The sequence below is a fragment of the Nuphar pumila genome, chromosome 16, assembly GCF_984573655.1.
Source record: "Nuphar pumila chromosome 16, dmNupPumi1.hap1.1, whole genome shotgun sequence".
NCBI lineage: Eukaryota > Viridiplantae > Streptophyta > Magnoliopsida > Nymphaeales > Nymphaeaceae > Nuphar > Nuphar pumila.
In genome coordinates this window covers 72,199,548-72,222,016 of record NC_143264.1, presented here as the reverse complement: position 1 = coordinate 72,222,016, position 22,469 = coordinate 72,199,548, and the positions used below count along the sequence as shown (strand labels likewise).

Genomic DNA, 22,469 nt, shown 5'->3' with positions numbered 1-22,469 from the left:
GGGATGAAGGTTAAAATCTATCCCCGTGCGGGGATGAACTTACGCTTTTCCCCGCCCTGTCCCAATCCCCGGCTAGCCCCACCCCGTCCCGTCCCCAATCCTTTAAGGAATGACTATAGACTAAGGGGAAACAGGGCCCCGCCTCGCCCCCGTTTGGACCGGGGATGGAAGACATGAAACGGGGATGGAGGCGGAGGTTAAAATCCATCCCGGTTCGGGGATGGAGGCGGGGGTGGAGACCTTGTCCCCCGCCCCCGCCCCATCCACTGCCATCCCTAGTTGTCAATACGGATCCAGGAGCCGAGGCCCAAAACATACATGAGCCCAGGCCTAAGCCCACTTTCTTCAGCAAACGGCTCAAAGAAATTTGGACTTAGCCCGCTTTGACCCACATTGAGTCCAGGGGTATGTTACGAAGGAGAGGCTCGTCTAGTTCCTTGCCATAAACATCCCATCGCGATATTTCCGTAATTGGAGCGATCTAGGGTTTTTGTCAATTGCGCCCCCCCTCTCTCTCTCTCTCTTCTAGGGTTTCCCTCTGCGTGTCTACCCGAAGGAAGGGAGCCATGCCTCCTCGGTCGGCCAAGAAGGCGTACGGCACGCCAACGCCGAAGAAATCCGCCGGGAAGACGACGAGGTCCGCGCAGAAGCAGCCGGAGACGACGCCAGAGGTGGACAAGGTCCAGGAGGAGGTCTTCGTCGTCGAGGAGGTGACGGAGGTGTCCGTGCAGAATCTGACGAAGTCGAATGAGAAAGGTGGGTTTTCTGTTTTTTGCTCCGTTCCTTCTCGATCCGCCTCGGTTCCGTTTCCTCTTTCTGTTTTTTGCTCATTTTCTTTCTCTGTAGGTTTGTGATTTTTAAGGAGAGTTGGTTTTGGTTGTTTTCTTGAGTTTCGGTGTGTTCTGTTACTTCATAGGATGATCAGTTCCTTCTGTGGCGACGTACATGTGTCTAATGATGTCGGGAATGGGGTCAATGGTGAATTGGTGATAATTTCTGCCGTAGTTGGTGATTTAATGTGTTTTCGTTAGCTCGGTGTCGACTTTTCAAAACCTTTGATTTCTTAGGATTTTCGCCTTGATGCGAATTTTATAGTTTTTACGACTAATTATTCGGAATTTTTGTTTTGTACTGTTGGTGGTTAATTATAGTTAGCATTGCGGGGGTGAAAGGTTTTTGTGGGCTGGTGTTTTTGTTGGGGTTCTTTTAGTAAGTAAGTAATGTTTTCTGGATTGCAGGAAGGCTTGAGTTATTTCTTCTTTCTTTTCTTTTTGGCTGGGTGTTTATCAAACTATTTATTTTTTTAATATCTGAATTCTATTATTATTTGGATCTGTGCTTTCTCTTACTTGGCAATATAACTAGTTTGTGCAGTAGCATGTTGGTGATTTTGGCCTCCGCTGTAGTTTTTTGGTAGGCATATAATTTAAGATTTAGTTGTTCACTTGTTCTCTATTTTCCAACTATGCTCTTATCTTCTCCCCCCGTTTTTCACTTGCACTGTGCATCTGTATTTCTAGGTAGTCCTTCCATTTTACAATGGTTTAAATGGCAAAAACTGGCATGGTCTCGGCAGCTACTCGCTATTCATACTTGATAGTGGTGTTATTTTGCTTGTTTTGGTTATTTGGTATGAACATTTAATGCTACAAAAAAAGATGCAGTCATGCTTTTCTGTTTTCTTTTTCCCCCGCTCCTTGGACACCGAAAATGTTTATAACTTAATTGTGGGTTACGAAATGTTTTGGTTTGCTACACCCTAGTCATCAACAATAAGTTATGGACAAAAGATGGTTTCTTAACATAACTGCATAAGGAAGTGATCCAGGATCTGGAGTTGCTTGCTCTTTGTGTATGCCTAGTTGTGGTTGCAGTGTATTGTTGTTTTATATTCAAGGTCTCAATTCTGACCAATTTGTTTCTAGCTGTTCCTCCTCCCTCCCCCCTCCCCACCATTTTCCTATTTTTGGTTTTAGTCTCAAGATCCTCGAACTCCTAGGTGAGTCAGAGTTAAGTCGATCTTTCTTCCAATATTTGTTTTGATAATAATAGAGGATGCCTATCTTTCCTTTGCACAACAGAGGAAGAAGTGAAGGCAACTTATGATGATTATGATAAAGCTGAACGTTTAGAATTGGAGGACAATGAGCCAGAGTCTGAACCTGAAGAGGATGTTGGTATGGATTATGGTGACAAAGAACTTGATCAAAATGATGATCAAGCAGAAATTGAGGAGACTGATGAAGAAGAGGGTGATGAAGATGATGAAGGTGATGAAGGTGATGAAGATGCTGACATGGTTGATGAGGAAGTGGAAGATGGGGGTGAAGAGATTGAAGTTGAAGGGGATGAGGAGAACGACGAGGAGGATCATGATGTTGTTGATGCAGAGGAAGAAGAGCATCATGAGGTTGTTAAGGACCATTGGAAGAGGAAGGAATTTGAGATATTCGTTGGTGGTTTGGACAAGGATGCTACTGAAGAGGATCTCAAGAAAGTTTTTAGTCAAGTTGGTAAGGTTACTGAAGTTAGACTGATGATGAATCCTCTGACTAAGAAAAACAAGGGCTTTGCATTCCTGAGGTTTGCTACCGTGGAACAAGCTAAACGAGCTGTTGAAGAGCTGAAGAACCCTGTGGTAAAAAATCTGTCTTTCCCAAAAAAAAACTGGAAGCTGTTTTGGTAGGCTCTTAAGATTTTTTTCACATATATGGTCAATGTGCAGTCTTTTCTTAGACAACTTCTTTTCAGGTTCATGGAAAGCAGTGTGGTGTTTCTCCTAGTCAGGATAGCGACACTCTCTTTTTGGGTAACATATGCAAGACATGGACAAAGGAAGCTGTATGTAGTTTACCTTCCTTTACTTCTTTTAGTTGTATCAATTTGCAATCTTTTCTCTTAAATTCTTATGTATTACATGGTTGTTTCTTCAGTTAAAAGAGAAGCTGAAAAGCTATGGTATTGAGAACATTGAGGACCTGACTTTGGTTGAAGATTCTAATAATGAAGGAATGAACCGTGGGTTTGCATTTTTGGAATTTTCATCTCGCTCGGATGCCATGGATGCTTATAAGCTCTTGCAAAAGCGGGATGTTTTGTTTGGTGTTGATAGGGCTGCCAAAGTTGCTTTTGCAGATTCATTCATTGAACCTGATGACGAAATCATGGCCCAGGTATTCTGAGTTAATACACCATTCCTGATGGATTTACACATATGGTTAGTCTTGCAATTTTATGGTCACGAAAATGTGTTTGTCCATTTCTGCAAGCTTTGTTTGTGAGCTATCTTCAAATGAGACAATCTACAATCAGGCATGCTCCTTTGTCTTGTTCCCTGGTGGATCTCAAGCTTTTTATTTTTTGCTTCTGTGTTGCCATAGATGTTTGACAAACCAGTACCATCCTGCATTTCACGTGTCATATTTTCATTCCTTCTGTTCATCTCTCTGTCTCTTATATATATATATATATATATATATATATATATATATATATATATATATATATATATATATATATATATATATATATATATATGAAGTGTTGCATGTGTAGTGCTTCTGTGGTCTATGACTTTTTAAATTCTTAATTTTACTTTTAAATGCATGGTAACTGTGCTGCCATCTTTCTTTTCTTTTCTTTTCTTTTCTTTTCTATTTTCAGGTTAAAACAGTTTTTGTGGATGGCCTACCTGCTTCATGGGATGAGGAGCGTGTCAAGGAGCAGCTTAAAAAGTTTGGGGAGATTGACAAGATCGAGCTTGCACGTAATATGCCATCTGCGAAAAGAAAGGACTTTGGATTTGTTACATTTGACACCCATGATGCAGCAGTTGCATGTGCAGAAGGCATTAATAATGCTGAGCTGGGCGATGGTGACAACAAGGTTAGCTGAACTGTTTTTGTTCGTCATTGTTGTTTTCTTGGTTCCCTCAAATGAAGGGTGAACATACACTTTGTGATTATTTTGATATCATTGATTTAAAATTCTAATTTGAGTCCTGAACTGTCCTAGTTATGTTGTTTTTGGTTCAGATAAAAGTCAGGGCACGCTTGTCACGTCCACATCAGAAAGGTAGAGGAGAAAGGAAAAGTGTTCGAGGAGATTATCGGATAGGACGGGGTGGTATTCGTGGGGGAAGGGCACCTTGGGGCCGTGGTTCTTTACGCTTTGATTCTCGAAGAGTTCCTGCTCGTGTCCCACGTGGAATTACTGGTCGTGGGCGTTCTATTGGTTCCCGTGGGTTTAGAAGGCCATTTGGGTTTAGGGACAGGCGTCCTATTGCACCTCTCGTTCCTGAGAGAGTACGGCACATGCCCCCATCGGAACGGTCATATGACAGGAGACCACCTCGTATGACTGCTTTGCACAAAATTGTGTTCTTTGCAGGGCATATTTTTTAATATGTAAATAATAATATGTCCCTATGCTGTTGTCTTTTCCAGCATTTCCTGCTTATCCCAAGAGCAGTTCAAAGCGGGATTATGGTAGACATAATGAGCTTCCTCCCAGAAGTAGACCAGCAGAATTTGCTCCCAGAGTACCCACTCAGAGACGACCGTCTTACAGAGATGACTACCCTCCTCGTGGATCTGGTTACTCTGACCGTGCATTTGAAACTGCTTCTCGTGGTGCAGCAAGAAGAACATATGAAGATGAAGGTTATGTGCGTCGGCTTGAACAACCTCCAAGCTATCATGATGGACGTGTTCGTGACTATGATTCTGTTTCAGGATCAAAGCGGCCCTACTCCTCAATGGTAGGTGAACTTTCTCCTTTTCAAGTGATGCTAGTTGAAAAGTTTTCTTTAGTTTTCCCTTTTGTTTGGAGGACTAAATATTTGAAATCATGCTGTTTTATGCAAGACTGATGTTCCCTCAAGATATGCTGATGCTAGACAATCAAGGGCTCGTCTGGATTATGGAGTTGGTAGTGCTTCAGAATATGGTGATGGTTCTTATGGAGAATCTGCAAGGTTCTTTGACTTGACCTTATTTTTCTTACTGAATTTTGCCACTCAATTTGGTTTGATTTGACTTACGGCAGCCCATGTTGTTTATTTAGGATTGGAAGGAGTTCACACATGTATAGTGGATCCAGTCGCAGTTCCGTAGCAGGACAAGATACACATCGGTTATATGATAGTCATGGTATGGGTTATGGTGGAGGTAGAATTCCTTGCAAGAGTTGATACTTGAGTAATAATTTCCGTGGAATCTAATTGAATGTTTGAGCTTTCTATGATGTTTGATATTGGATTTTCGGTGCACATTCACAGGATCAGTTGGTGGCAGTGATGTTGGAGGCCTATATTCTTCAAGCTATAGGAGTGACTACCTTTCTGGAGGGGCTGACGTATGATCCTAGAGGCTTTTTCTTCTTTTGAAAAAGGAAAATTGCTAGTTCTACTGTGGATATTTGTCATTCTTACTTTATTTTCTTTGCAGGTTGGTGGTTCTTATTCATCTCTTTACTCTAGCCGCGGATTGGGTAGCAGTGGATACTTAAGCGGCAGTGGATCAGGGTCATATTATTGAGGTTTGAAAAGTTATTGTCTTTATTATGCTACTAATACTGCCTCTGTTACTATAATTAGTACTACGATGACCACCAATCACCATCACTACCATTATTACCACTACTACTGCTGCTACTGCTACTACGATTATTATCTCGTGTTTAGTTTTATTGGTTGGTAGTATGAAAAGATTGTGGTGCTTGCCTTCACATTTAGCACTTTTATCTATAGAAGGAAGATGCTGCTTTGGCTTTTGTATGATGATCTGGTAGGTGAAGTTGGAGCTTGTTGGTCACATATGGTATTGTGTTTATGACAGAGATATGACATCAAATGGAGCTGGTGTAGGCTATGGTGTTTTAAAGCTTATGGTTGATGCCTACAACAACAAATGCAAGCTTTTGGTTTGAGAATGGATTCCAAGAAATGCAGCTTACGTCATTGAAGTGTAAGACATGCTTGTAGGGAATGAGTATAGGGATTTATAAAGAAAAAACGTTATATGCTTTGAGCTGTATCTGTTATTTAATGAGAACGAATGGATCCCCGGATGAGCTTTTCATGTTTAGAGTTTTCAATTTATTGGTCAGGAGTATCTTAAGAACAAAGGGGAATCCTGTGGGCAGTATGTGCCAGATGCGTACTTGTTTGTTTCTCTATGACTTTATTTTATGGATAGACATTGAGGGTACATGCTTTGTGAGTTTTCTATGAGCATCATACAACGTGCTTTTGCACCTTTTTTTTACATTGACAAAGTTCTGAGCTAAGTTTGGTATGGATGCTTCATCAGCCATCAGGTCCATATTTCGGGTGGATATATTCTTTTCGTTTTAAACTGAAATTGGAAGAACTTGCTATTAAGCAAGCATTGGATCATGACTACAAGTGTTTATATTAGTTCGAATTTTCTAAAGCTGTGTATGGCTATAAATCTTGACATTGCATTCAAGTGCAAACCCATCTGTGGAAATGTAATTGTTGAAATTAAGCCTTTGATAGCACATTTCAATGGTAGCCTAGAAATTTGTGCTGATGGCATTTGCCTGTCTGCTGAATGGAACAGTGACTATTGATGGCAACAAACCAAAGACTTGCCAACCAGAAAAAGTTATTTGGTTATGGATGGGGTGTTGGACTGATGACGTTCTTTGCTTTGATATTTAGCATGTTCTATACAGATTTAGCTTCGTTAGAATGCTTCTTCGTGATCATGATTCATTTTGCTATAGTCAAGCTAACTGTTTAGCTTCATGTTTTTCGGTAAGCAACTCATGAGTGAGTTGAAGCAAGTGCATTTGGTGCAAAAAGAGGTGATCTTTTTGGCTTCCTGCATTAACTCTCAACTTTCTTGGAGAGTGCAGCTTTTATCATTGTGGACATGCACCCTGAGTTTATTTTGTTTTATGGCTACTGCTAACAAGCCATTTATGCTCGCATCTTGAGAAGCAACCAATATGACTGGGTTGAAGCAAGGAAATGTGGTGCATTAGAGGTAGGTTTCTAGGAACTTAAACCAGCTATTTGGTTGTTAAAGACTTTCTATAGGGTTTGGAAGTTCTGCTAAATATTCAGCCTTTTTTTGTCTCATTTGCTTAGTTCTGCACATAATTTTCGTCTAATTGGGAGCCTTTTGGGAGTTATGCTTGGATTGGGAGCTCCATTCAGTTTGCCTCTGAGGTTTATGTGGTTACTTGAATTGAGATATTGGTTCTAAGCCTAGTATTTGGAATCTGAGCCTCGGGTCAGTCCTGCATTCCCAAGATGTACATCTCTATTGCAGCACCTATGTGGCTCCGGTATCTGTTACTCTTTTCACGGTGGCTGTGAATTTACAGGTGAGATGTCTCTTTAAAAAGGTCCACTGTGTTTGCCTTCTGATTTCGACCTACTTTTTATCTTGTCTGGGAAAAGCATTCAGTTTGCTGGATGAGATAGCTAGTGCTGTTAAGGAATCAGGACATCAGTAATTATTCAGACTGCAGTCTTTCTTGCTATATGAAACCATTATATAGAGCTTATGGAAGTTGGTAAAATAGCTGGTTATAGGGTTCTTTAGATATTGATGTTTCATTAGGTTTTTGATATGCTTTATTACAGATGATTTGCAAGTAGTGGTCTAATGCATTTGTCTTGGAAAATAAGAAATGGAGGAAAACTAAAATCATGACTTCAATTTCGTTATAGTTTATCAGTGATCTACTGCCAATATCACTGTTTGGTGACGGATTTGATCTTTAACTAGGGATGACTGCTTTCCTTTATTTATGGTCTTTTTTCTCTGTTAACTATTGGCAAAAGCCAACTCTTTCCCGAAGTGGTACAGGTTAAGATGACCTTTCTGTAGCCTGCTTAGACATTAGTGGATACTCTAAACCATGCAGGATGTTGTGGGTGAGAGAGAGTTGTAGGGTTGGTTAAGCAACGTTTGATATTCACTTTTTCTGTTTGCTTGATTTGGACTCCTGTAACAACTCCCAACACAGATATAGGTTGTTTTCACTTTCATAGTTTGGCTTTCTCTGCCTGTGTTGTGTAATTTGTTGTTGTGTTCCTGAATATTGGCTTTGGCCATTTTTGTGTTCCTGAATGACATGCTTCATTCAATCCGGGCCCTTTGCTTCTTTTTCCTGTTCTGCTCGTGATTTTTCTCAGGTTACAGGATTCATGCCTGTAGCTATGTCCTATCGGCCCTGAAGTCGGGAACGTTATGATCCTGTGGTGTGAGCTCTATTAGTGAAAAGGGCTAGGTCGTGACATGGTCTTTCTGTTGGGAATCGTCATAACTTGGGTCCCTACTTGTAAGTGGAGTTTTATATTTCCAGCGGTAGAGTGCTGGAGACTATTGGTTTAACTTGTTCCATTAGCCTTTGGTGGTTTGAGCTTTTTCTGCAGCAGCATCAGGTTCAAGAAAAATCAGAAATGTGAACTAAGGATGCAATTAAGTGCAGGGTTTCTCTTTTCTCCTTTGTAATTTTCAGGGTGCTTTTGATGGAGGCAGTTGTGGAGACTCATCACACCCCCGTGGTTGCTGGAAACTGTCTTTTGTATGTGTATATGTGCGATGGTGTTCCTCTTTTACCCCTTCCCAACTATGATGTAGGATTTCAAGTTGGAGAAAAAGCATTCTTAATCCAATAAGATGTTGCTTGTTTATCATTATGATGATGGTTTATTGAACACGGTCTATGTATCAAACAGCTGTATCGTTTGATTGAGCACCGTAGAAACTCGATTTCGAGTCAAGTCTTGAAATCTTTTTGCACATTGTGCGCACTAGAGTTGTCAAGGCCTGTTAGCACATGGTGGATACATGATTCACGACCGTTTCTTGCTAAACAAACCTTGTAGATGACATGCTTAGGGTCTTATCACCAGTGTGGCCAGCGGGGTGGGTGTGACTTGTCAGGGTGTTCAGATGAACGCACGGGATCAAACCCTACTGTTGCACGGGTGTGTCCGTAGCTTTCAGAGGTGGGTTAAGTAAGGCATGGTGGTCGGGGGACTCTGCCCAGGGCTTTTCCTCGCTTCGGTGAGGGTTCTTTGTAATAAAAGACATGTTTAGGTCATGAAATTTTTTTAAGGTGTTTTCTTGTGATGTAAATGTGCCATGGTCAAAATTTTGACTCCCTCGTGGTTCCTAATGAGAAGCTTTAATGTTTGAAAACTTTAAATTTTTTTGCCCCATCTGGCCCTTAGAATGTGGTTTACCAGCCCTTGGATCATATTTTTTTTGACACGTTGGATTTTGGGGGTTGAAATATCAATATATTTGTTTCGATTATTTTGACCATGTTACACACGCTTAAGTTGTCGGGATATTTTAATTCAAAATATGTGAATTGAAGTGTGAACTAGGCATTTTGGCCCTTTGGCAAAATTGGCCTTTCAGATATGTTCGACAATCTATTTGCTAGGAATTAATTGCTGGGTTGTGTATTTTGCTGAAAATTTTGATTTTTGGATGCTTCGTTGTTTATGAAAATTGATCATTGAAAGGTTATTTACTAAAAATTTAAGCTGTTGATTCTCGAACCTTAAAAGATCCTGCTTGCTTCGTATTATAAAACCATGCCTGGTGAAATTTAAGAAAAAATAGATCTCAGTATATATATATATATATATATATATATATTATATATATATATATATATATATGGAGAGAGAGAGAGGGAGAGTATTGGCTGGTCGAAGCATCCTTGGTGCATGTTCTTTGGGGGCAATGAATAAAGTTGACTCGCTATGGAAAAAAAATGAATAAAGTTGACTCGAAATCGACTTAGGATAGGCTATGTCTGCAAGACTGTTGAGATGGCCCATCTAATGGTTGGTTCATAAAATGTCCTGTGCTAAGTCTCTTTTTCAAATCTAACCTGAGTGAGTGTTGGACACGGGTCGAACATGACCTGAGCTTGCAGTGGTTAATGTAATTTTGGCTTAACTCAAGGGCCTGGCCATCTGGCTTAAATGGGCATTGGGTCGGATCCATTCCTGTTGGTACAGCCTGGTTTGATTCCAATCCCTCCTATCATCAGAGTAGTCCTGGATCCAGGTTATAGACAATCAAAGCCAAACCCAGATCCAAGTGGGCTTCAGACGGCAAAACTTAAGTGGCTCACATTCCCCTGACTGCTCTATCGTCTTCCTGTGGTGTGTCGTTGCCGTCCAAATGCATTGGCGAACATAAAATCTAGTTTTGCCTCTCTCTCTCTCTCTCTCTCTCTGGTGTTTGTGGGCCACCGAATCCATGGTTTGTTGATTGTCTGTGACACCCAACTGCAGGTTGGTATTGCCTGTTCTTTTGAAAAAGTTGCAGCTTGGGATGTATGTTTTCATCATTGTCAATTGCTAGGATTAACTTAAGTTTAGGGCGGGGGGGGGGGGGGGGGGGGCTCCTTTATATGTATGAGCGAACTCAATATTGTTTATCATTCCCCGTTCTATTTTTCATAGTTTTTTTTTTTTCAGTTCGTGAGAAACTTGGAATTCTAATTTATGTGGACTGATGTATACTAATCAAATGACGAAGAAATCAATGGCGTCTATGTGAGTGGTGTGCGATTGTGAAACCAGAATCCATGGTACAGGAACCCAGTTAGACAATATGCTCATATATCATTTATTGCAGTCAAGAATTCCTAATAAACAAAAAGAATATAAAGATTTCACATTTGAGGGTTTCACTGGCCACCTTCCTCCATGGATTGATACAGTCCTACCTCCCCCATGAAGCTTGACAAGCTTTGGCATCAGGCCATGTCCCACTTGAACTATTATGGTCGGTAGCCATGAAGTTCTCCCAGGCTTGAAAATAGTTTCTCAAGTCTATCAACTTGGCCTTCAAAGTCTTACAACAGTTTGCATGCATTGTGTTCACCTGCCTCAAATCCATGCTTGTCTGACAGAACCCTGAGAAGTGTAGTGTGTCTAGAAATCTGAATTTCAAGCCAAGTTGCTGGAAAGCGGGTCTGCTCTGAAGTTGTTGGAGCACATCTTGTTCATGTATGCCTATATCCTTGCTTTTATACCATAAGTTGTATAGCTTGATTGTCCTCTTGTTTGAATGAACAAAATAGAATCCACAATTAATATCGTTTGATTTATCGTATGGTTGGCCATAGTACCTGTCACAGCTTATCTGCATGTCGTCCTCTGAAGAGAACCGTGTGAACGGGTTTCGAAACCACAAAATATCGGCATCCTGCCATGAAAGAGAAGCCACTGTCTCTGTTAGTTGGCTGTGATTTTGATTCATGAGCTTAATGTGAGTGAGTCCATAAGCCAGGCCTCATGGTTGGTCAAGTTTCGTTAAGTCTAGTCCTATGATGTAATGAAGGCACTGAGAAAACTTTGGGCAATCTGCTTCATCAATGCTTGATTCAGCATGCTGCATAATTGCCTTTTTGTCTGACTTGATGTGAACTCAAGGAACCTATAGGCTCAGCAGCTGCTGTAGTTTCAGCGGCCAAGCTCTGCAGTGGACCACTAAGTTGCCTGTTTCTTCATCAACGCCACTGAGTCTTGGTCACCCTAGCCTCATGCCAATCTTTTGAGACAGGCCATGAAGTCATAGAATTGACAATACATGCTTGCTATTTTCTCAAGCATAGCCTTGGTAGATAACACCATTGAATTAGAGTTTAAAAATGATTTCTTGTAATCAGTTTTTTTTTGAGGGATTATTTGCATGTGCCCAATTATTCATGATCATGCATAAATTATATGTATTTTTATATAATTTATGCATGAAATTTATTGATTTTAATGTTAAAATACCCATGGTTGATGATTTTTTTGTTGTTTTTGTATTCAAGAAGCTTTTGGTGCAAATTTCATCCAAATCAAGTGCAATTCAGGCATCTTATAGTTATTTCAAAGTAGTTGGAGCAAAGATCCAGAGTCAAGATCCATAGGATGCTGTCAATCCTAGATGCTCCAATTTCAAATTCAGCTGTGCAAAGGTTAAAAAATCTAAAATAAAACTTCATAAGGGGGCACCACCTTGGAATTGTTATGAAATAATGGTATTTGTAGTGTAGTTTTAGAAATAAATATTACTTTTGAGTGTTTTTGAAAATAGGAATGTTAGAAGTGTTTTTAAGAATTTAGAAACTAATAAAGTTAGCATAATAAATAGGTTAGAAAACCTAAGTAAAAGTTGATTTTTTTCTTAGGAGCTGCTGCCTCCCTCCCCCCTCTTTCCTCTTCTTTTTTCCCAACGTGGGGAACTCTCTTCCTCTTTCTTTTTCTCTTTTCTTTTCTTCTTTTTTCTTCTCTACGTGAGTTTCATGTGCAACAACCAAGAGCTTAACGTGGCATCACTCCTCACTTTGTGGGCAACCTCTGGGATGCAACATCATTATAGGAGAGATCCGTTCTTTTCTCAACCTAATCCAAAATCAAGAACCGCCGTCTGTAAGTTCCTTCTTCTACCCCTTCTTTAAATTTTTAGGGTTTCTTGCATATAGATCAAATTTTGTTTTATTCTTACATATTTAGATATACTCTCTGTGATTTTTGTGTATTAGGATTGTTTAGGATCGCTTAGACTTATTATTTTAAATTTAAAATTTTTATTTTGGCCGAAAAAGTTTTTTCTTTATCGATCAGATTTTTTGTGGCAGACCTGAATTTTCTAGTTTGATAAAAAGATTGTTTCAGTCGATCCGGAAGGAGTTTAAGGCTAAAATTTTAGTATGTATTAGTTGTACGTGTCTAGAGTATTTCCTCCAAATTTCAGTTCGACCTGACCAGGGATTGAAATTTTACGACTATTTTATCGAATCTGTTTTTTTGATCTTACAAAAATCCGACTTCTGGTTTTAGTTGCAGCGATTTTTAGAAATTAATTTTATTTTTATTCTTTTTGTAATTAAGTGTCTTGGAGTGTATTTTGTGAGTTTTTGGTGTCTTAGTTGAGTTACTTTGTATGTGTTAAGTGTTGGTTTTCGTCAGAAAATCAGAACCTAAAATAAGGTTTTGAGTGCTTAAGTTAAGTCTAGTTGAGTCTTTGTTGGGTTACTAACATAGTATAGAAATAGTTTTGTCTTTTGTGTTTCCGTTTTATGCGATTGCAAGTGGTGGCGTTGATGAGCACTAAGGTGGATAAGGTGGTTGAAGTGAAGGCACTAAAGTTCGTTGCACACGGGTTGAAAAAAGCTAGCTCAAGATTATATTTGAAGTTTTTATTTTCTTGTTTTTATAGTTAGGGCATTAGGCCATTTTTATTATTTCTGGGTTATAATTTTTATTGCCGCTCGTGCTTTTGTAATAGGTTTTGTGCGCATTTGCTTGCACACTCTTTTTTATTTTTGAGGCAATAAAGTGTGATTTATTTGAAATACTTGTTGTTATCCCGTTCTCTGTAGTTTGACTTGGACTTCACCACTTTTATGTGAGCCGGTTATTTAAATTTGATGTGCAATTTACACTTGATTCTCATTGAAAATATCTTTTAGAATAGCTTTTAAAAAAAGTAATACTAATCCAAACAAGCAGGATAAACAAGAAATAAAACTCTTAGCTTTCCTTCTTTATGCATCCAAACATTCTATAAAGAATGAGAGGGCATGTTTGGTAGAGTATGGTCGGTTGCTAAACTGGATCACTATTTTAATCTTACTATTCAGGGGACTCTGCAAAGTATAAAAGCCAGAACTCATCAATTACCCTACTAGCTATCTACTGCATGTCATTGAATTCCATGCAAAAGAAGCAAGGGATTCACAAGTCTGATCTATGATGAAGAGCAAACACCATAAGTGGTACCTCCTGTCTGTTGTAATTTTGTATGAGCTTGCATACAATTTTTTTCAAAGGAATCCATGGATAATCTAATGAATAAATTCTATTTTGTTTATGAACAATTTGGTACTATTGGATTCAATTTTGACTTGTACAAGATTATATTGGAGGACTAATGAGCCCATTTGACATGTGAAAACCCAAGTTTAGAATTTTTCATGTGTGTTGCAGGAGGCTCCATTGTCTCTCTTTGGTTAGACATTTCGGTGTGCGAAGAGCAACTAGCCCTATGAACAAACGATGGTTAGCAACCACACTCACTGGTGACCTTTGGCCTGGAGTTGGCTAAATGAACTTTGGTTTTGAACAATTACGTGTCTACTATTGGTCCATACGTTCATGTACTGGGTAAGCAAGGACTTTTTCTAATATTCATGTACTGGGTAAGCAAGTTTTTATAAATCATGTTTTTGGAACAGATTCCTAAAAACTATAATTATTGAACATTATTTTAGTATCTCCAAAATCTCAACAATTTTATTTTAAAGGAGTCTTAATTTTATTAATTAATATTATTTAATAAAAAATTAGCTAGGTTTTGAAAAGTGTGGTTGAAGATAAGGCCAAGTGGGACTCTATGTCTTAATGAAAGAAAGGGTCTCCAACATTATAAATAGGGGTTTCACATTAAAAGTCCTTTTAGATAGCCTAGTGCAATTGAGCCTAGAGGCAAACCCAAAGTCCGACACCATTAGGTTTGCTCCCAAACCAAGGGTGGACACAAAAGCTTGATCTCGGTTCACTCCTTTACGGTGACTTAAGGTAAAAGTAGGTTTTTATCTTGTGTTTTATTTTTTTTAATTTTTTTCATTCTTATGTGGTGAAGCTCCTTTGGGTAGAAGGTAAGATCTTGCTATCTCTGCTCAATTTATTTTCTTTAAGCATGTTAGATGTCAATCTGCTGTTTTGGACGACGTCAATAAGGTTATTGTTTTTCTATGGCCAAACTACGTGAGGAATTTTTTTGGGGTGCCAACGGTTTTCAAGATAATTTGAATATTGCTTTCAATGATACGCTCAAACTAAAATCATAAGAAACATAAATAAATAAATAAATAAATAAATAATTTTGAATATTATTTTATAGGTTATTGATCGATCCTAACATAGCACTATTTTCCAACACTGTCATCGTATTTTAAAGGAGCTGTGCTGAACATGTCACCCGGATACTTAATTTATTCTTGTGTTGTGTCATCTTTTATATATATATATATATATATATATATATATATATATATATATATATATATATATATATATATATATATATATATATATATATATATATATATATATTTTAAAGTCAAGCTAGGGTTAGGCAGACCCCTAGCTACCAGATATCTCTTAAGCCCCATGTGGGAGAGGGATTCGAGTGTGAGTCTTCAGCTTGGCACAGGACCCCGCTTACCACATGGGATACCACCTATATATTATTAATAATGGAGAACTACACAAGAAAGGTGTGTCTCGTGTCCTTTTAATCGTGTCCTTGTGACATGTGTGCCGAAATTTAACCATGTGTGCACATGCAAACATGCATATACTTACTGTGAACACGATGTTGTAGCCTCGTCTGAGCACATTGGCTACAAACATGAGCCTCCTCCACATCATCTTAAGATAATCTTCAGTCATGAAGATTTTTTCACCAGAGAAGTCGACGCCGTCGGTGATGAGTTTGTAACAGTGCAGGTGAAGCTCTTGGCATTTGTTGAAGGCAGCTTGGTCAAGGGTAACAATGAGCAGGTGCTGGACCAAATGCTGGGTGCCCTCACCGTGCTGGAAACTCTGGAGGAAGAGCTCAAGCATGTTGTTGTTTTCTGCATATGCTTTGTTTATTACTGTCAGTATAAGAGTCTTATTTTCCATGGACACTCTTTGTAGTACATCATCCAGTCCTGCATCCTGATCCACGGGCATCCAAATCACATGAAAATTAACTTAAAATGATTGGTTATGAGTAATTACTTGCTAAGCATAATCGTCCTAGATGAGTTAATATATGATGTATCTATAATTTAAAGAGGGTAACAGTAATGAAGCAGTTTAGTGCATGCACACAATTATTTATACATGTTACAAACCACCATAATGTCTAGAGGTACACTAAGGGTCCGTTTGGTTATGTTTTTGAAAAGTGAAAATACTTTCAAAAGAAATTCACTTTTAAAATCTAATGATACCTACACTTTCTAAAATCTCACTTTTAGAGTTTTGTGTCAACTCACTTTTAATGAAACTTCCGTACCAAAAAAAAGTTTTGGATTTGGTTGCTTTTGGGTATTGTCCAAATGAGATTCATTTTTCTAAATCTCACTTAATTTTAAATCACATGAGATGCAACCAACATACCTTGATTTACATAGATCTACTTAGCAAAAGTAAACACTAAGCTTTAGATCATGTAATGTGTCATATTTAATATGTTCATGTGTTAGGGCTGGGTCTAGCAGGGCCCTATGGGTTGTTTTTAAACCACCCTCATCTTCACTAATTGTAAACCATTTATTTTTCACTATCTTGATACCTATTGGTTTGTTGCTTATGACTAAACCTGCTAACACAATAAATAGACCATGCTAAACACATCTGGGTTAAATCCAACATTTTGTGGTTAGGTCCACACAAACAAGAGTGCTGCTATAAAATATCCGGGTTGGCGACCACAAAAAATTTCTCATGCGTGTGATCAAATTGGGCAATATTTTTTGTACCATTTTATCTAGTGAGCAACTGTGACCATTCAGATGCGATCTTGAAAGCTAGGAAACAGCCTTGGGTCGAGTTAATTTTTGGATGTGTACATAGAATTTTAGAAGGAACCTAAAGATCAAAGGTCTCAAATTTTCTAGGTTACAAAATCCTATCTATGCATCAACAAAAGTTTGAATCAAGGACAAGTTTCACCAAATAAGATGGTACAAATGATGTTACCCAATTTGATCCTTGTACAAACGCACAAGCACATACATGCACACACATGGAGTCGTCTACAACTAAAATTGACTTGGAAACTCATAACCTCAGGTTGTTCAAATACAATTTGATACCATAGACGTGTTCAACATGGGCCATTAGCCTTGAATTGTGTTTGTTGATGGAAAAATATGTTTTTTAGATAATGAGATTTTGATGCATTTAATAACAAAAACTGGAAAAAAAAAGTATAAATATAAGAGCTAGCCCCATTGCACATGCAATCAACCCTTGTAAGCTTGTGTAAGCCTAAGATAAGTCACTAGAATGTGAACTTGAAATATGAGAACAAACATGTGAACTGTGATTTTCATAGATTTTTTGTTTTTTTTTTTTCTCTCTTAAATCTAACCATACAGATGTGATCTATATGCTTGGTTTTATAAGGACCAGCTCTTGAATCTTTCGATTAGGATGCATAAACATGATTTTTTAAGGCTTTAAACTTATTAACTCATAATCTTCATAAATATTCAAACATCCAAAAAATATTATCCTTTTCATCGAAAATGCCTGATCCAATAGTTCATTCCAGCAAATTCAGACTGCCGAACATATCTGCATGGTTGGATTTGAAAAAAAAAAAAAGTGTTAAAATTGGTCAGTTCGCATCGTAGCTATCATGTTTCTAGTTCTCATATTCTAGTGACTTTACAAAAGTGAAGATAAATATTTAAATCATGGTAATGTCATATCACGATTAAACCTACTACTATCATAATGTTCGAACAATGCCAAACAGGTGAAAAGGTTAGATCTGGCATTTGATTGGCTAGAGGGGTCGCCCAAAGAAAGGAGAAACCTTACCCACACAACGTCACACCCAAGATCTTGGCAGCCTCACATCAAATGTGTCACTGGCGACTTCAGAAACTCGGTTACAACTAGGACTGCTAAACAAACCGAGCAGCTCACGGCTCGGCTCGGTTTGGCTTGTCACGAACTCGTTCATGATTAGCGAGCTAAGCCACAAACAGCTAGTTTAGCTTAGACAAAATTGAGCCGGAATACAGGGTGTTTAGTTCAGCTCGGCTCGGGAGAGCTGGTATAACTAATATATATTTTAAGTGTAATATATAAAACATGAATACATAAAATATATACAAAATGAGAAGTGTAAGAAAATATACACATAAAATATGAGTTATTAAGTATAATGTATACAAAATAATATATTTTAAGTGTAATATATAAAAATATATGTTCCATGTATAAATTACACCAGCAGTTTGTGCTTGGCTCGTCTCATTCAAGGATGAGCCGAGAGTGTGGCTCACTAAACATGAACACGAGCCGAGCCCATGAGCTCAATCCGCTGGTAAACGAGCTGAGCCCGGACATGCCCTGTTTGGTTCGTTCAGTACCTTAGATGAACGGCCTCTACAGTTTTCAAAATGAATGTCTGAAAACAGAGTCCAATTATGGTGTTTCGGATGTCGTTCATCGCCATGGATGAATGACACCAAGGTGACCTCTGATGGGTAAACCCATCAGAGGTTGATCACAATCCATGAGGTGAGGCTTAAATTGTACCCATGTCCCTGTTCGGAGTGAGTTGGCAACTAGTCCACAAGGGTTTTGCAAACCTGGCTAGATGGGTCCATGTTGCAAGCTGAAGGATGTCTAGAGTTCGAAACCTGAAATGTGAGTCCCTTGCAATAAGGCCAGAGTGGCAGGCTTTCTGGTGGGTGAAGGATAAGGAGAATAACCATAAGGCTGACAATGGGTCAGGATTATCTCGGGTACCCAAGCTAAACCCAACCCAAGCAACAGGTGGATCGGGTTTGGGCCATGATTTTTGTTTGATGCTCCACTCGAACCGAATGACGTGAGTGTTGTATATATTTTATGTAAAAAATAAATAAATACCCTTTAAATTATGTATATTCAAGATTAAGATTTCATTTTCTTGACCCAACATAATCTGAACATGAGCGCTGGATACTTGGGCGGGTTTGGGTGCAACCTGATGGGTTGAGTACCCGACCATCGACGGCCCTGCATAACTCCTGCAAATGATCTAGTTTAAAATCAAAATCTTGTTTAAAATTAGAATTTCAGCATGATTATGCCATGCAGGATCACATGGAACCAACATGCTCATAGGTTTGGTATTATCTACCAGAAAAGGAACAGAGGAATGAAAGGAACAATATAATGAAGTCATGCAACGCACATTCTTGTAGGTGATCTTTGTGAAGATATGTTAGTAGTACTATGCACAGTAATGCTATATATATATATATATATATATATATATATATATATAGAGAGAGAGAGAGAGAGAGAGAGAGAGAGAGAGAGAGAGAGAGAGAGAGAGAGGTTCTTCTGCAATGGAGGTCAGCTATTTGCATTAAGATAATGTATATCTGAACCCAGGTTAGATTCAAGCCAGATATATACTGTTGGGTAAGGATGCAAAAGGATCGAATCCGGAACAGCTAAATACACGAGTCGGATCAAGATTGGGTTGGAAAAGCCAAAACTCACAAAACTCAAATACTAAATCCGATCCATTTGCATCCTTATTGTTGGGTGTAGTTGAATCTGGAGCAGCCTCATGTAAACATCACTTTCAGATAAGAATGGGGTCTAGGTCTAGCTTATGATTGGCTCACAAAGAGAAAGGGTGTAGCCTTAATGAGCCAACCTCGAACAATCCAAGCTCGGCTCGTTTACCAGCATAGCAACCTCTTCATTGGGGGGGATTTTTGGGTTGAGAGAGAGAGAGAGAGAGAGAGAGAGAGAGAGAGAGAGAGAGAGAGAGGAGGGGGTACATAAAAGATCAGGGTGAGCACTAGGGGTGTGAACGGGTAGGGTTGATTCAAACCCAGGTGAAATCCGGTCTACTATAAGCAAAACCATACCCAAATCCGATAAGAACTACATGAATGATCAAACCCAGACCATACCCAGTAAAATCATTTTTTATCAGTTTTATATTGAAAATTGCAGGTCTTAATCGAAACTTGGGTCAGGTCTGAGTCTGGTAAAATTTCACAAACTATACTCAGGTCCATGAATTAATCGCACCTTTGGGCCAGGTCTTAATCGGGTCTTTTTATTTATCACCATACCCGGATCCTATTGATTTGGTTTGGGTAGGGTCCGGATAAACCAGGGCCATTAACACCCTTAGTGGGCACTGCCACCCTGGTCCTTCTTTCATGGGTCAGGGTGGGCACTGCCCACCCCTGACCTGAACCCCTTTATTAAAGTGTTTTTGGGTCAAGGTGGCCCCTAGCTATCAGTTATACAACCATACCATTGGGTTTTGAACCTGCAAGGTCCCAACATAAGGTGACGTGCACTAGCTGCTCCTGCCAGACAAGGAGAGCCCCCATTGGCGAGACTAGGACAGACTTAGGTAAGCAAAGAGTCACAACTCACAATACACCCAATGGTTTCGTGTTTCTGTGATTCCACGAAGTCTAAGCTTGGTTAGCTTCCAGTGAAGTCTCAATGGAATAAGGGTCCACGGACCATGTGCATATGTTTATATTATGATTTAAGCTCAAGTGGGTCCAGGTTGGACCAACAATTATATACCCTATTTGGCCCATCCCATCTGGCAGGATATGCCCTCTTCTCCTTCTTGGAATATGCAGTCGCCTACTTGGTTTGGTAAAATGGTTTCTTTGTAGTCTACGTCTCTGTAGAAAAAAACTCTTTTCTTAACAAAACTCTGTAGAAATTGCAGATAAAGGGGACACGACACGTGATCAAGTTGAAGTCGAAGTATCCCTGTGATGCAGGTCCCAAGCGTCGTTAATTCAAACTTAATCATGATCACGATTCACAAACTCCAGCATTGCTACTATCTGGCTGCAGTATGGGTTCCCACAATTTTACATTTGCATTTCAGTTAAGCGAATTTTCAGTCACATAAAAAAACAAACAATTTTTTTATTGAGCTTTGAATCGAGTAAGCTGCTTCGTTTGGGTGACACCCAAAACCAAGTTTACTCTTAAAACTTGGTTAGATGGTTGTTTGAGTGCCAACAAGCCAAGTTAGTAATTAAAAAGCTTGTTTTTTTTTTTTTTTGAAAATTGGATTAAAACCCAGTTTTTTTCATCCTCACCATAAAGTTTTACAAGAATCAATTTACAAAGTTCTTACCTAAAAACACAAAAGACCAAATTCAAGTTTAGTTGAGTTTCTTTTAAGATCAAGTCACAAAATCCAAAGTTTATGGACTGCAAGGCACCCTACGGTGCCCGGACAAAGGAAAAAAAAGAAAGAGAAAGAGTAACGCAAATTCTTTTTCTTTTTTATAACCGGGGGAATTAAAACAGTGTTGTTCGCCAAGTTCACTGGTGTAAAAACCCCCCTTGCCCACCAACCGAGTACAACACGCCGGCTAAGGATGCACACCTGTTGGTTTTGAACTCGTGACATCCCTTCCATTTGGCGATGTTCATAAGTTGCCCCTACCTGATTACATGATTCTTGCAAGAGAGAATTAAAAAGAAGCTTTTTTTTTATAGGCAAGCTGGGGTTAGGCAGACCCCTACCTGTTGGTTTTGAACTCGTGACATCCCCCTATGTTCATAAGTTGCCCCTACCTGGTAAGTAGAGCTGGGTATATGTATATACAAAACATGATCCTTGCAAGAGATAATTAAAAAGAACTAAAAAAAGCTTTTCTTTTTTATAGGCAAGCTGGGGTTAGGCAGACCCCTACCTGTTGGTTTTGAACTCGTGACATCCCCTCAATTTGGCGATGTTCATAAGTTGCCCCTATCTGATAAGTAGAGCCATTGCAGGCATATATATATATATATATATATATATATATATATATATATATATATATATATATATATATATATATATATATATATATATATATATATATATATATATATATATATATACAAAACACGATCCTTGCAAGAGATAATTAAAAAGAATGAAAAAAAAAGTTTTTTTTTTATAGGCAAGCTGGAGTTATTCAGACCTCTACCAGTTATACAACCATACCATCGGGATTCAAACTGGCAACTTCCAGATTGATGGAGAAAAGAAAAAGAAAAAGAAAAAGAAAAAGAAAAAGAAAAAGAAAAGAAGAAGCTTTCAGGACAAGTATCTTGCTGAATCGTTTGATAAGTTGAAAAGATAAAAGCTCAGAGTCATCAACCGAAGAGAAGAAAAAGCAAGAGAAGAGTACCTCTGTATATGATGAATCTTGAAAAGAGTGGAAAAAGCTCCATCCCTCCTGATTGTCTCCAAAAAAATAAAAGAGCCCCAGAATCACAAGAGTCCCCGAAAGCAGCAGGCTCACTTGCACCAACAAAGTTTTCTTGCAGCCAACACTGGCAAACCTCAGCCAACTGTTGAGATTCTGGCCACCGGAATCTTCCATGGCAGACTGGACAATGGATTGCTTGTACCTTGTTCAAGAATGCAAATGAGAGTTGGGTTGTTTTCTTTTATTTATAAATAAAAGGAGAGAAGCTGTATGAAAAAGACTGAGTGGCGAAACGCATCGGGTGATGTATGATGTATGACGGCATCCAACTTACATTAAATCCTAACCATCCAATTTTCACCTCGATGTGAACTGATCCCAGCCATTCAGATGCATCACTAGAATCAACGTAGTTTCTTTAACATCATATCGACAGGATGCTTCTTGAAGGGTGTCAGTCATAAACCAAGTTGGTG

General features: G+C 38.9%; 2 protein-coding genes across 4 annotated transcripts; one reads left to right on the top strand and one right to left on the bottom strand.

Annotated features, from left to right (window-relative positions):
• Positions 1-471: 471 nt before the first annotated feature.
• Positions 472-9,228, top strand: LOC149813532 (uncharacterized). 3 transcript variants are annotated; one of them, XM_089992159.1, is made up of 12 exons: positions 472-756; positions 2,082-2,638; positions 2,752-2,841; positions 2,934-3,173; positions 3,664-3,885; positions 4,035-4,353; positions 4,446-4,759; positions 4,866-4,975; positions 5,065-5,150; positions 5,279-5,355; positions 5,448-5,538; positions 5,838-6,209. In XM_089992159.1, exons 1-11 carry the CDS (start codon positions 567-569, stop codon positions 5,535-5,537), a joined length of 2,295 nt encoding a protein of 764 aa, XP_089848285.1. In that variant the 5' UTR covers positions 472-566; the 3' UTR covers position 5,538; positions 5,838-6,209. The 3 variants fall into 3 exon arrangements, with proteins under 3 accessions (XP_089848285.1, XP_089848283.1, XP_089848284.1); XM_089992157.1 differs by having other exon boundaries at positions 473-756; positions 5,065-5,168; XM_089992158.1 differs by lacking the exon at positions 5,838-6,209 and adding an exon at positions 8,500-9,228 and having other exon boundaries at positions 474-756; positions 5,065-5,168.
• A 1,385-nt stretch (positions 9,229-10,613) lies between these two features.
• LOC149813531 (uncharacterized protein At1g28695-like) lies at positions 10,614-22,196 on the bottom strand. Its single transcript, XM_089991899.1, has 3 exons — positions 21,973-22,196; positions 15,374-15,730; positions 10,614-11,219 (listed from the first exon to the last, which is right to left on the bottom strand). Exons 1-3 carry the CDS (start codon positions 22,165-22,167, stop codon positions 10,734-10,736), a joined length of 1,038 nt encoding a protein of 345 aa, XP_089848025.1. The 5' UTR covers positions 22,168-22,196; the 3' UTR covers positions 10,614-10,733.
• Between the last annotated feature and the right edge of the window lie 273 nt (positions 22,197-22,469).